Raw genomic sequence first — 16,161 nt, 5'->3', positions numbered from 1 at the left:
CCTGTTGTAATGAAACATGCCCTTCTCCCTATAGGAAATTTGTCCGAAGAGGCAGCCGAGGCCAGAAATAAGCACTTCCGAGAATTTAGGAAGAGCTTTTCAAGGAAGTTCTCGAGAGAGCAGTGCAATTTGGACGTCTTAAATCGGCTGCTACTTACGTCAGATCCGTTTTTGAGCAGCATTAGGCCTAAGCCTCTAAAATCAGCGAAACCATTTAGCCTTGCTGCTAGGGACATGATGCTTGGCCCAAACATAGACGCAAACGCGATGTCAGATGACTTATCATCAGATTCAACAGGTGAAAGTGATGAAGGGTCGTCTGATTGATCAGATAGTATCTGTTTATCAAATAATTAAAACTTGAAGAATGTTTTATTCTGCTATTGACCGGTATATAAACGATACAACACTACACAAACCGGCAAATGTATAAAAGTTGTATAAAATAAATTAAAATAGCATATTTGGATTCACACAATAGAACTCCTGATACAAATGTACATAAATCATTTTGGCCAGCTTTTCTAGTGAAATACCCCTATGTGCGCCCGGGGATTCTTAGCCCCACTTTTACAGGGTACCTAGCGCCGTAACGAGGAGTCGTACATGTCGAATGAGATTGGGCCATAAGCCCACCATGCTGGTTCAGTGCGGGTTGGTGGATCGCCAGAGGCTTGTTTGGTATTCCACAGGGTGACCACGTGCAGGAGAGGCTGGTCTGGGGTCCGTTACATGACATTCGGCCCCCTTACATCGCATCCCCCAATTATTATCCTCCCCTTTGTTTATTTACTTTGGTAATTTTTGATCGTAAAAATATAGCCAAACAAAACAAGCTAAGAATACTCTAGTTTTAAAGAAAAACTAGTTTTATTTGCTAATTTTTTAAGACTGAAAGCCGCTTACTTTAGTAAATATTAATTAACATCCATGTAAAATGATTCTATTTGCGCTTTTTCTTTGAAATAAACGTTAAGTTATATCAAATAACTGGATATAGTGTCACTGTTCCATAAATTGAATCAATATTGCGAAGTCGTCATGTGACATTAAGCAAAACTAAACGGAATAGTGACATTACAATTTTCTTTTAATTGAATTATCTTAGAAATTAAACAAAAAAAACACAGTTTACTCAAATGACTCACAAGATTAGTTTAAAATCTAACAAAATATAGCAAAAAACTCTTTCTTTTATCTCTAGTACGGCAGTTTTAGACGTTTGAAGATTTCGAAAATTTTGAAGCTCTGTACCCAAAAAACACGTTTTTCGCTTAATGACACTGTGTTTCTCAAGGAGCGATATGTGACGTTATCTATGAAAAGGGACCTTATTGTTGATGGCGCTTACGTCATTATTAACGAGGCTCCGATATAAATACAATGCCGCGCGACGCTATTCGGTGTAAGCGCCATCGACAATAAGGTCACTTTTCATAGATAATGCCTCATATGTCACGCACACTTGATATTCAAATGTGGAAACCTGATTCATAACTGTAGCATAACTTACATGCCCGTTGTCGTCCAGCTGGTTGTTAGTGAGCTTCAGTTTATCGAAAGACACGAGTTGGCGCATCCAGTGCGCGCCGGGCGCGGGCGAGTCCGGGTGCACGTGGATGCGCGGCGGCGACACCGGGTCCGCTTTACCCGCCACTACCCAGCTTGAGCTGCACAAATATCATGTTATGTAGGTACAGGTAAACTAGGGTTTGAATCGGGGGCATTGATCTTCGATTTTTTTGATTATAAGTATGTATAATAAAAGTATAAGGAAATGGTTTCTAAACGCTTTCATCGTGTGTTTCTGTTTAGGTTACCAACCATAATATTATCATAAAACTAGACGTGCACGAGCAACTTTTCTTTGTCTTTGTCACACTTACTTACTTTGTCATACTACCCATAGATTTGATGTGAGAGATAAAATAGTTGCGTAGACAAAAGTTTCCCGTGCGCGCCTAGCATAAAAGACGAAACGGGAGCTGAGCTAAAAGTCAATATTGAGATTTCAAGCTGAATATACCCGTCGCTCTGACGGGGCGTGAGAGACTGTATTTGTGTGTGTAATGCACGCACACAGATGCGTACGCTTGCACCCGCGCGCGCCTCATTGCCGACAATTTGCAATGTTATTTTTCGTGCGTTACTGCCACGAGGCGTTCACTTATTACTTACTGTGTTGCGATTGAATTTTTTGACCCGGCTTACGTTTACGGAACTCGATAATCTTTCTACTACTGTGACTTGGCTTTGTTTACTTGACTTTGCTGATCAGCTTATTGTTTTGGACTCCGTGAGTTGTGGTTACCTATTGGACCGCACGCAATTCATCTACCTTTATTCAAGTAATTAAGCGTAATTAGCCGAAACCTTTATAAGAGTGTAATTCATAAGAAGTACATAAGATATAATTTATGTACTGGTTTGCTGTTAGCTTTTAATTGTATCACTTTACATATATGTTACTCAAATAACTAACACGGTTACACTGTTGTAAGAACATTATTTTTCAGGTAGGCCTTATTATACCTACTATAGGCCTTATTACCTCCTAGTACCTTAGTAGTACTAGTACTACTTACTACGGAAATTGATTCAAAGACTCAAGACTGACTTAAGTGGCAGTAGGGTGTAGGGTTTTTTCTAGGCTTAATGAGTTCGCTGAAGCTTATTTTTTATACTTAGCGCACAGAACCACTAGTTTAACAGTATCAGCTCAAACCACATGTCACCATTTTGTCCTTTACGTAACAAACTCAGGGGCCCAGAATATCCGATGTACCTATCAAATCAAGGTTCTGTACCAAATAAGGCCCGGTTATTATAGTTCGTTATTTTTTAGCATTAGAAAGAAGGTAAACAATCATGACGTGTCTTTTTATTAATAATTATTGAAAAACGCTTTCAAAAATTAGTTTATATTACTTATGAAAGCAAAAGAATATAAAAAAGTATATGATTAATACATACATACATACATACATACAATCACGCCTATTTCCCGGAGGTGTAGGCAGAGACCACGGATTTCCACTTGCTACGATCCTGACATACCACTTTCGCTTCCTTCACATTCATAACATTCCTCATACACGCTCGCCGGTTTAGGGTGCTCTTGCTCATTAATATGATTAATATGATTTATAATTCTAACATATTTGCTATGACTTATTTTTCAATGGTAATTTTTAATAAGACATGTCAAAATCTGTTACCTTAATGCAAAAACTAGGGTTCCGTACATAAGTCCGACTCACGCTTGACTGCACATTTCTAATAGGTTTTCCTGTCATCTATAGGTAAAGAACTATTTTGTGTATTTTTCAATATTTTAGACCCAGTAGTTTCGGAGATAAAAGGGGGTGAATGGTCATTTTTTGGCTGTTTTCTTAAATAAATTCGAACCTATGTATTTTAAAATTATAAAAAAAACATTTCCATCTTTAGGTCACTAATTTACATATGTGTACCAAATTTCAACTTAATTGGTCCAGTAGTTTCCGAGAAAATAGGCTGTGACAGACGGACAGACAGACAGACGCACGAGTGATCCTATAAGGGTTCCGTTTTTTCCTTTTGAGGTACGGAACCCTAAAAACGAACTTTAAGCGTGCTAACTTTCAAAATTTCATTTTTTATAAGATAGTATAAGTAGATGGGCAAAAATTTTGCGTCCATGTCCACCAGTGAGTAAGTGATTGAGATACCTAAACATTTAACTTTATAATGTAAAATGATATAATTTACTAACCTACTCGTTTAATTTCAGGTAGGTTGAATAAGGAACCAAGTAACCATGGGGAGGAGCAGTATTTACTAACATTTTCTTTTTGGGTCTTCAGAGTGTATCGTTTCCTTTTTTTTGCACATATTACACTTAAATATATATTCTCTGTGTAAACCCTTACGTCTTTCAATGACAAAGGCAAGATCAGCAAATGTACAATTTGTATGATCGTGCCTGATATTTGAGATCACAGAAAATAAATATTTTAAATCCACTATTCTGCGACCTTCTAAAATTTTGTTTTATCATGATTCATGATCAAAAAGCTCGGATTCAATAGTCATATCAAACGTCGATTATGCAGTTGATGATGAGCTTGCATTTTCTACCATTGGTGCTGCAAATGCATCAACCGGTGGCGATAAACTTTGCCCTCTTGTAAAACAAATTACTATTGTGATTGTGTCCAGCAAAAGGCCAAAATTCGGTTTACTTTCCTGTTTAAAATATTGCTAATTTATTCATATTTCAGATTAGGTACATAGGTAACTGTCTGAATGTTACAATGCCAGCTGGCAAATTCTATCACATTTGTTTGTTTGGTAGTCATGGTAACATTCACTTACATTGATATCCTTATTAAGATCTGTATCTTATTATCCAGACCTTAAAATATGGCCACCGTTGCCCTTTAAAAAAATACTGTTTAAATAATTGGCTACTCAAACAATGCTTCTATAGTATAAATAATGACTACACAAAAATGGGTAGTATTGTATATAATGCACGAAATAAGGCCCGATTCTTAAGCGGGTTTAAATTTTGAGGCCATGTCCGCTAATACTATAGACAAAATATCAAGTTTAATAAACACAAAAAAAAAAAACATTGATGGGCCTTATTTTATAATTTAGGCCTTACTTTGTAATTTAAAGTAGAGTTAGGCTAAGAAAAATCTATAGCGATTTATAGAACACGCAGTGCAAGTATTATTTCAAACGTCGCTTCTATGAAATTATGACATATAAATAACACTTGCGTGTGCTATCAAAATTGCTGTAGACTTTTCTTGGTCTGACTCTAAAATATTCTTTATTACACCACAAACATAAAAACAAATTTAAAAAAAACCGGCGAAGTGCAAGTCGGACTCGCACACGAAGGGTTCCGTACCATTATTTATAAAAACGGTCACCCATCCAAGTACTGACCCCGCCCGACGTTGCTTAACTTCGGTCAAAAATCACGTTTGTTGTATGGGAGGCCCCACTAAAATTTTTATTTTATCCTGTTTTTAGTATTTGTTGTTATAGCGGCAACAGAAATAAATCATCTGTGAAAATTTCAACTGTCTAGCTATCACGGTTCGTGAGATACAGCCTGGTGACAGACGGACGGACGGACAGCGGAATCTTAGTAATAGGGTACCGTGTTTTACCCTTTGGGTACGGAACCCTAAAACCGATTTACAATGTAGATAAAGGTAGCAACAGGCGGTCTTATCGCTGTTAGTTCTTATTCTTCGTTTGTTTAGCATTAGAGTGAAGGTGACGTGTCTTTTTTAAGCATGCAATCGTATAATTATTTAGCTTTTTTTGTAATAGTTATGTACTTAGTGGTTAATATTAGTATTTACTATTTTTTTTTTCAATAATGCTTAAAAACGAAGTATAGACATGACAACCAAATATTAACGCCATTGTAGGGCAGGATATACAGAACATGAATCATTTGTACTGTCACGCTCCGTGATTGTTGAGCCATTTAGGGTTCTAGCTAAATTGGACATTCCATAGAGCACGAGTAAGTATGGAACAACCAATTCAGCTAGGACCCTAAATTGCTCGACAATTACGAAGCGTGCCTGTAGGTACCTAAAAATTTTGTTAACCCATTTTAACCATGCAATAAAATATTTTTGATTTTGATTTCTAATTTCAAATATTAGAATCAAAAAGTTCATAATAGATTGTATATCATAACTACAAAAATGTGTTCCCTACTCTCAACCCAAAACCCCTTGTATCTTAGGATCTAGATATTTCCACACAAGACGGTTTATCGATAACTTCTTACATCACTAGATTATCGACATTAAATGTCGACTATTGCCCATCACTTTTCTGGCTGTGTACGTATTTAGAAACTTGACTCCGCCCCTAAAATTAGTGCGATAGGGACAACTGCAGCTGAGGCGAAAAATCCTGCGTAAAAATGACAAAAATCGAGGTTTCGTAGTCCTCTTTTTCCTCCCCCAAAACTTAACCAATCGTAACCAAATTTGGAAATCTAAATGATTATGAAATTATCTGTGTCGGACCGTTTTGCTTTTTTGGCTTGTTGATATCAGTTTTGAATACCACGCCTCTCATTGCGGCATAGTCTATTAGGCCATTTTGGCCGTTTTTGAAGGGCTCTAGCGCCTTAAAAAACAAAAATATCAAAAAAAGCAAAACGGTCCGACACAGATATTGACAATATTAATCTGTGTTGAAAAAATCATTGCTCTAGCTTCAAAAACCACGGAGGAAAACGAGGACTACGTTTGTATGGAGGAATGACCACTCCTGTTGCGTTCAGAAATCAACTCCCTATTTCTCAAAAATCGATGATACTTACATTTTAAACTTAATCTGTTCTAATCAACTAAAACGAGATTTATTTACCTATTCAAGTTCATAATTATCACCCATAACAAACCGCCATATTTAAATTGTCTCTGAATGATGAATTTACTAGTGACTTTTGTTTACATAGTTAGCAAGTTCCATAGAATGACACTTTAGACGTTGTTGTGTTTGCAATTGTTGAAATTATTTTTAAATAAAAAGTACAAAGTACAAACCTGTGAAACGCATATCGGTATCTCTTATCGTCAAGCGGCACGAAGTCCACAAGCAGAAGGTAATCCGCGTTAGGCAGCAGCCCGGAAAGCCTCGCCTGTACAAATATGAAAGAGTTCAGATACTAATACCAGTAATACCTATTAGGTATACTTACAAAAAAATCTGCCGACTCTAAAGGGGCCCACAGATTTACCTTTATTTTATTACCATATTTACCTTTTATTTTGATTTTAAATTTAAATGTTGACTTTGGTTTTTATATTATTTTAAATACTGATCTCAATATTTTGACATGGAAATCGGCTTTGTTTTTAATATTAATTGTAATTTTAATTTAAATTTTTAATTTATATTCTCGATCTCAATTTTAATTTTAAACGTATTTCTAAATTTAATTCGACATGTGAATAAGTTTTTGTTTTAATTTTCAATTATAATTGTATATATAATTTTAAGTTTAATTTTAATTTTTATCTCAATAATTTTAACTTTATAATTCTAATTTTATTTAACATGTAAATTGGCTTTATGAATAAATGAGTATGAGTATGATTAATAATTCGCCGGACGATATCAGCCTGTCAGTTAAACGCAAAAGGTGACAGTTCCAAACAACTTACAAGCTGATATCGTCCGGCGAACTGGTAATCTGTTGGCCCCTTATTAAGTAATTAAAGCTTACAAGATAAACAAGATCTGTAGTACAGTTTAGAGGCTCATGCAAAGTTGTTAAATATGATACTATTCATAATTAACAATAGTGCATACCTATCTGCTTTTAGGGGAAGCGCTTTGTATAGCAGTAAGTACATTATGTGGTCGCTATGAGTCACCATCTGGCTAAGGGTTAGTACAGCGAGCTGCAAATCTCATTCATAATACCAGGGTGTACAATTTGGAGGAAACATACGACGGTCGGCCTTGGTGACATTCATATCGGTGATGACGGAAAAGTGCAGAATATTATGACGTTAAAGTACCTTAATGCAGGGAACATGCTACGGCCGGCCTTGGTGACTATCATCTCGGTGCCGAGCTCGTGGAAGCGACGCCAGAGTGCAAACAGCTCAAGGGTCGCCGAACATCGCGCTACTGCCGGGTGGAGCGCTACTCTGGCACTCACGGGCTAACAAAATGACGGAAAAGTGCAGGATATCACAACGGTAAGTATTAAAGTACCTGCAATGCAGGGAACATGCGACGGCCGGCCTTGGTGACTATCATCTCGGTGCCGAGCTCGTGGAAGCTACGCCAGAGTGCAGACAGCTCAAGTGTCGCCGAACATCGCGCTACTGCCGGGTGGAGCGCTGCGCTTGCGCCGCCGGCGCCCACGAACTGGTAATGAAAAATTTTGAGGGTCGATAAAAACAAAAGATTACAATTTTAAATAATGGATGAATTTTAAATGAAGATCACCATATAAGTTTTTTTTTAATGTGGAAAATCCACAAATCCTTGCTATCTGTTGGGCCTAGTCCAAAAGAATTATGGTTTACAAGAATAATTGATACTTTTAAAGGTTTCTGTACAGTCCGCGTAGCCAAGATGCCAATCGCTTACGCTCCGTAACGATCGAAACGCAACTGTCACTGTCGCACTAATATGGAAGAGTGATAGAGAGACATAAAGCTTTTCGTTGTAGAAGCGATAGCGGTTGTAACCTTGGCTAGGCCGGCAGTAAAATCGCACTCACTAGGCGTGGTGGCGGCTGAGGCGGGGGCGGCGCCAGCGCCCCGTGGTCCCGGCAGGTGCTCTCGCTTAACGCCTGCAGCGGCGAATATGTGCTTCGCGGACATACTGAGTTCTGGGGCAAATATTATAACATTCATAACTATAAGTAAATCGTAATACAAGAAAATGTGACGTTACCATCTAAATGTACCACTATGTCGGTTTTCGATAAAGTTGATTTCAAATTGAACCTATATGGAAATGGCACCTTATTGACAACTGACAATATAGAATACTAGCTTCTACCCGCGACTTCGCCTGCGTGGGATGATGATGATTGGTGAAAACTATTCTATATCCTTCCTCGGGCTTCTAATTATCTCCATACCTACCAAATTTCATCAAAATCAGTTTAGCGGTTTAATCGTGAAGAAGTAACAGACGGACATACATACAGAGTTAATTTCGCATTTATAATATGAAGTAGGGATAAATAAAGGATGCACAGACGTCAACATTGTCGATTTCGACAGCCCTTTGCGTCCTGCAGGGGCCGCAGGTACAGACCAACCCCTATTTTCTGTGGCCGCAGGTCAAGCGAAGCGAGTATCAAATACGGTCATGCGGCTCATGCGGGCGCGAGACACGCGGTGCCCAATTGTTTGCGTTGCTAAGTCACAATGTCTTCTGCGTAACCTTTATTTGATGAAGGGAAGAGACACGACAGAAGAATAGAGGATACATAATTACATACAATTCCAAAAATCCTTCTGCGAACGTAATCTTACAGTTTTACAAATTACTTGATCCTTGCTTACTTACTAGAACTTTACTTGAATTTCTATGCAATATTCGATATATTGTTATCTATAGCAGAGTACATACAATGAATTCAGTTGATCGACCCGATGGTACCTACCATGCAAGTTCTTCTAAATGGGGCTTTAGTAACTTATACTCAGCACTTGGTCCTTCGACCCGGATAATTAATTTAGAACAAAATGTGTAAGTACCTAATACGCTGAACGAGCTGTACTGCGCGCATTCTTAGATTCATGAAATCACTGTATGTCAAATCTTTATTTCTTCTTACAATTATTTATATAATAGAAAAGACAGGTATTTTACGGACTCACCTCCCTTACCGAATTGTGCAGGGGCGGCAAAGTCGGCTCGAGTTCTCTTGCTCGGTCTAGAGGCGGCAAGTTGAACGCCCCGCGGGGACACTGCCCATTTGGAATTATACCTATGGACAAACAAAAAAATGTTAGATACCTACTCTTATATATGTACCGTAGAAGTTTAAAACTTTGCCCATTCAACATAACTTTGCCCACCGCGTCATAGTTCAGTAAAAGCGAAATAACTTAAAAGTGGTTACAGGTACAGTTTCTTCAGAAAGTGTATGTGTATTTCGCTTTAACTGAACTGTGAGGCCGTGGGCAAAGTTATGTTAAAGATTTAGATTAGATTTAGATTTATTTATTTAATAATATTAAATTTCAATATAAATTATTTTGCACTAATCTTCACTAAGTGGTGTTATATTTTTACGGTAACGGTTATTATTTAACATTTTGACTTGACTGTAATAGTATCCTGTAGGTACTAATCTGTCAGTAAAGTGAAGAAACCTTAGAGTTTTGTGGCCCTAATTGAAAATATTGAAATATACTGACGACCGGTCTGGCCTAGTGGGTAGTGACCCTGCCTATGAAGCCGATGGTCCCGGGTTCGAATCCTGGTAAGGGCATTTATTTGTATGATGATACAGATATTTGTTCCTGAGTCATGGTTGTTTTCTATGTATTTAAGTATTTATATATTATATTATATATATCGTTGTCTGAGTACCCACAACACAAGCTTTCTTGAGCTTACCGTGGGGCTTAGTCAATTTGTGTAAAAATTTAATGTCCTTAATATTTATTTATTTATTTATACTTATAAATACTGTACGGTACCACCACAATTTTCCATATTATACAATGTCGATTAGATTATATTTCAAGCAGATCGAATAACTGTATTGTGTTGTTCGGAGTACCCAAGTATAGGTACTTAAAATTAGTCAGCACAACGAGTTATATAAGAAACCTAAAGTAACAAACACTAGGGCCGCAATGAAACTAATTTATTATAGTCAACATAACACGTTCATCACTTTCTATGTCTGTATCTTTAGGTATTTAAATAAAAGTAAACAATTTTGTAAATTTTCGGGTAGTTATAACATTTATTGGTTAACCAACCGCCTGAATCACTCGACTTGACTTTAACCTACGTACATTATTTGATCATGTAATGTTTTTATCTACCCTCAACTGGCTTAAGAAGCCATTTGAGGGTAGATTTTGTTTACTTTTAAATATACAAAGTATACTAATAGTGCTTCTAAGGCAATAAATATGCTGATACATATTGCAACTGTTCGTTTACTATTACATATTACAACTATTAAACAATGACGTAACCTTGTCGTGACCTACATATTTAATCGAATAAGAAATCATGAGTGAGAAATGGTAATAGTTAAATAATTATGGCATTGTTAATTTTAGTCACATGTATTTTTATGCCGTGTATTCCAAATAGGTATGTTATATGCAGATAGCTTTGTTTGCATCGACTTGGCAGTGATAATGCACATAGTTATATCCCACAGGAGTGTCACACTAGACGTAACACTACTCGGCATGAAAATTTAGTGATGCCTAGTTAATTGACTACGAATCGATAAGAAATAAACTTTAGGTACTTATACATATGTAGTAACTCCTATTTGCATACATTAATGTAAAATCTACCTGTTTATTTTGCATATAAAACTGACACCACTAACCTCATTTTCACACCGTCGACAATTTCAAACGCGTTAAACACAACCCACTTGCACCATAAACAAAAAACATTTCGAAAAAAGTTTATATTTGTATTTATTACGCTCGTAAGTTCATAAAAACCGTAAAACGTCTTGCCGTGCCGACCGCGGACATCTCACTCAACTAATTGCTGTAATGGTCGGATGGCGGGAAACTCGAAATTCAAAATGGCGGCTATAATTTCAACGGAAGATGTCAAGCGGGCATTATAAATTAAGACGGGCGATGAAAACTATACGCGTAGAGGCGACAATGATCGCGTTTTATTTTAAGGATTGGTTTAATTTTGTTTACGGACTGTTTTACTTTGGAACTGAATGTTAGCGGCTACTTGTGAGCAATTGACGTTTTCCCCGGCTTAACTTACGATGAAATAAGTAAATGGTCCTTCGAACCGGATTTTAATTTCAAAATAGGTATGTAGCATGTCCACTTATCACCCATACTGTCATTTAGGTGCTTATTGTAAGCGTCATGCGCATCGCCACCCATAAATAATTTAATTACTATATAACTATGCCTATTTAAACATAGGTTGGTAGGTTCTAGTTTTACTAAACTTGTAATTCAAAGTACAAAGTACCACTCTAATTGTATATATCTCAACGGGTGACCTGAATATATGTACATTCAAAACGATCAACAAAATTAAGCAATGATTAAACAAAATAGTGTTCATCAGCAAATACCTCTTGCATTTAGACCATTAGGTACAACAAATACTATTGAATATGCAATATACGAAATTTTAATTCATATTTAGACTATTTTCGCCACATGATTATTTACTGTGGGTATCAATTTCAGCTACTTATCAAAAGAACGTAACCAAGAAATCATCATTTATTTGCAACATCGCGGCGCTACCATGTAGTCGGAAACAATAAATTTTTAACATTCACGGGGAGTAAGGCATAATTGTCACATTATGAGTTATTTCTGGCACATATCCCTAATGTGTCACATTCGCGAGTAAATCAGGAGATTGTATTTTTGTTTCAAAACGTTACAACGGCAATTTGTGACAATTTATTAGTAAATAATTTGAGTTAAATATGAAATGAATGGAATGGTGAACGAAATATGATGGAATTATTTAGTTCTGACAGAATTTGAGTGGAAGATTTCTAGTCATCATAGGGAAATGTACTACTTTACCGCGCATAGAGTCTGTATGGAAAGAGAAGAGTCGTGGAATAAGTAAAGGGAACCAATACATTCTATGACTCTAGTAATAGCAAGTGGTATTAGAATTCATTCCCGCGTATTAAATTCTACATTCAAACTGGTTTCCCGATGTCACCATGTTATCATTTTTTTTTTCTGATCGAGGAAAGTGAAGGGGATTGAATTCAGCTTGGCCAAAAATGCGTTCGTGTGTCTGTCCGGATGTTCACTTCTACAAGTCGTAGGTGCGTACCTGCGCATTTTTCAACCGATTCTCGTGAAATGTAGCTCCTTATAAAGATTTTATTAGACGATTCTGTTCTAAGAAGTTTTTCAAAATGGCGGAGCCATGGGGACTTGCAAGGTCTACTTACAGCCCACAGAACCCCTTGTATGTAACAATTGTCAGAACCAAGTAAACTGAATTTGTAATACTAATATGGGACAGCATACATTGCATGATGTAGAAAGAATGTCAGGGGTGTCAAACGCACGGGCGCACTAATTGGGCTAATCTATCCAGGAGCATGCGCGGTCGCATCGGGTTGCAGTGATTTGTAGGCCGAGGGGCACGGCCAGATTATTGATAGTTTTTTTAGGTATAGGAAGTTTGGAGGTAAACTATCGCCGCCGGGTTTTCCTAGGATATATTTTGTCGAAACGCTATGAAGTATGAATATAATTATAAAGTTTTGAACCTTTCCATTCCATGTTTTTTAGGGTTGCGTACCCATATATTAAAAATGAGACCCTATTACTAAGACTCCACTGTCCGTTTGTCTGTCACCAGGCTGTATCTCATGAACCGTGATAGCTAGACAGTTTAAATTTTCACAGATGATGTATTTCTGTTGCCGCTATAATAACAAATACTAAAAAGTACGGAACCCTCGGTGGGCGAGTCCGACTCGCACTTGTCCGGTTTTTATTGTATTGTTTCCACGCCTTAGGGAGGCGCATAGGTCTGTTGGTTAAGTTAAGAGCGATCGAACCAGTGTTCCGAAAGTTGCAAGTTTGAGTATTGCCCGAAGCGATTAATTTTTCCTTTAATACAATAATTCGTAGTATCGCTCGCAGATAAAAAAAAAAACCTCCTTGATAAAAATTAGTTACGAATTATTTAAAAAATAGAACTGTTAACCCAATTAAATCAGGGTAAAAAAATAACCTAACCTAACTTGACCATAACTTAAAAAAAATAAGGATATCATAATCTATACATATAAAATTTTTGAATTAACTGAAATGACAACAGGTATCCCAATTATGTTGAAAGTGAATTATGACCACTACAAATATGGCTAAACGCCGCTCAAGTCGGATATCATCCCTCGGTTTGATTTACGCGGGTCGACACTTCCCGCCCCGACTTATAACTTTATCCGTTACGACTGGTATGGAAGGATATTTGTTTATTGCATCATTTTAAATTTCTACATTCATATTATATCTTGGTCGTTTTTCAATAAGGCACTTGTAGAAGCTGTGACAAAAAAAGATCACATCAGTTACCAATTAAATAGCAATAAACAGTTAAAACGGTCGATCCTGAACTACTTACCACCAAAGAATTTGATTCTGTGCCATTTTGTAATACAAACAATATGACAGCTACTATCTCTCATATTATTATCACTGTGATGTGACTCTATATGTACCAGTTCGTACCTTGTCACGGTCACAATCAATATGGAAGAAATATTTTTTTACCGTGTTGATTCCTTGAACTACTTTCACTAACAACCGATTTTACATACTGCGTGATGGTTCACCCTTCCAGGCCGTCTGAACACAGTAATATACATATATGAAATTGAAATGCTAATATAAACGTCATATTTTTAAATCATCATTGGCCACATCTATGGCAAATGATTGTTGCACCGTCGGGTAGGATTAGGTGTTGTGGAGAGTTTGATTGCAACTTCTGCGATGACTGAAAATCATAATAGGTAGGTACCAGAGCGGCATCGTCTGCCACAGCAATCACAAACATGATGAGAGTCTGGAGGAGGAGGTCTGGCATCGCGGAGTCTTTTCATTCTCCAACCATGCAGTCCTTGTCATATTTGTCTACACCCGCTTTGAGATCTGCAGTATCTGCACTCTGTCACTGCAAAGCACCCGCACTCTGTCTGCAAGCTGTCTGTGCTGCATCTCGTCTGCCAAGGTGTTTCGGCAGGAAAAGCCTTGGCAGACATGAGGGTTCATACCTACCGACTGGAATTGGTTTCATGGTGGTATCAGATGGGTTAATTTAGGCGTCCCGATGGTCACCTTTGAGAGCGTCTGCCAAGCACTTCCGGCGAACAAGATACTGGCGCTTTTCTGTGTCTACATGTAAATTTCTAACTGCTGCCATAACTATTATTTCGGTATCAGATGGGTTAAATCAGCCCCCCTTTTTCGCACCGGAAGTGGCCTTCTTTTTCGTACTTTCGGCAAGTTCCGCCGTGGCAGACTATCGAATTCGGACTTAGCATCACTTTTATGGGAAACCATTGTGAATTTCATCGTGGTATCAAGTCGGTTAGAAATTTTGCGGCCGGCTCTTCTACTATATGTACCTAAATACTGATGAACTGTATATCTAACTGTTGACATGTAAAATATTACTTTTTACTATCTAAAGTCTAAGCAGAATAAGCTTGGTTCGACTCTACCAAGAGCTGGAAAAATATATACTTAGATAAGAGTCGGTCTCCACACCGCACGACCGGTTTAATGAAGAGCTCCAAAAGACAATATTTTCGGCGCGCACGCATACGATTTATTTGTTTGACATTCAGTGGAATTTACTTGTATAAATAAATATAATATATTGAAACAAATTTTCCTGCGCTCAGCTTTCACTCACATTTATTATTCCGCCCTAACTTAATTTAATTGCTTAAAATAGTTTGTGTTCTTGTATAACAGGCAGTGGCGGCGACTCCATACAACCCGATTCCCACCGGCTTGCCTAACATTTCGTGCTACATATACCAAACTTATTATCCATAACGAAAACACTACGTAGTACTTGGTAGTACTAAAGCTTTGTAATAGATTTTTCAACCAATCATAGCGGGCGCGGGAAGTGTAGCTTCTCGAGTCTAAACTTCACTATTCATTGATGAGCCACCACCACAGATACGAAAATTCACGCACACACGCATAAACTCCGCTATTCGAGTCCGCGTCTAAGAGCTCAAAAATAACTCGGTCCTGCGTCGAGTTATTTATTTGAATAAAAACCTTAAATATAAGGTAATAAGGTTTATATTGGAGTGTGTACTGTGTAGTGTTTCCACAATTTTTTCTTGCCTCATTTGAAATAAAAACCTTAATTCAAGTCAATAAGGTTTATATTGGAGTGTGTAATTTTCCACAATTTTGTGGAAATTGCTTCTTTTGAAAATATAAACCATAATTCAAGGCAATAAGGTTAAAATTGGAGTGTGTAATGTTTTCCACAATTCTTTAATGTTGCCATATAAAATATTAATTGAATGTTAATGTGGAAAATGTTATCGTATTTCGCAGCTATTAATATCATATTTTGTGGAAACCTTGAAAATACAGATAACTTTTATTACTGAGCCCAAGAATCTTATGTAGTTTCAAATTGAGTTATTTATTAACGGAGGTTTCTTCAAATAAAGTCCTGTTTCTAGATCTAGCTTTTTTAATTCGTGGATGAAAAAGAACATCATGGCAACATTCATACGCCATTCCCGGTGTTTTACAAACATTTGTTATTGGAAAATTATATGTGATTTAGTTACTGTTGTGCATAAATTGATATTTAAAACTTACTTAACCAGTGAAATTTAGTTTTGCTAGTATTTTGTGTGTAAGTAAGTGTTGTGTATTGTTCGCAGTG

General features: G+C 37.1%; 1 protein-coding gene across 1 annotated transcript in view; it reads right to left on the bottom strand.

Moving 5' to 3' along the window:
* The window catches only part of LOC134800071 (T-box transcription factor TBX1-like), a 59,864-nt gene that overhangs the window by 18,089 nt on the left and 25,614 nt on the right, over positions 1-16,161 (bottom strand). Inside the window, exons 2-6 of the mRNA XM_063772535.1 lie at positions 9,384-9,493; positions 8,270-8,380; positions 7,756-7,911; positions 6,576-6,670; positions 1,514-1,670 (exon numbers count right to left, since the gene is read on the bottom strand). Coding sequence (XP_063628605.1) covers positions 1,514-1,670; positions 6,576-6,670; positions 7,756-7,911; positions 8,270-8,380; positions 9,384-9,493 — 629 coding nt within the window. The remainder of the gene's footprint in view (positions 1-1,513; positions 1,671-6,575; positions 6,671-7,755; positions 7,912-8,269; positions 8,381-9,383; positions 9,494-16,161) is intronic.

Source organism: Cydia splendana, chromosome 19 (genome assembly GCF_910591565.1).
Source record: "Cydia splendana chromosome 19, ilCydSple1.2, whole genome shotgun sequence".
Taxonomy (NCBI): domain Eukaryota; kingdom Metazoa; phylum Arthropoda; class Insecta; order Lepidoptera; family Tortricidae; genus Cydia; species Cydia splendana.
Note: the sequence above shows the minus strand (reverse complement) of the source record. Positions and strands in the feature narration are given on the sequence as shown.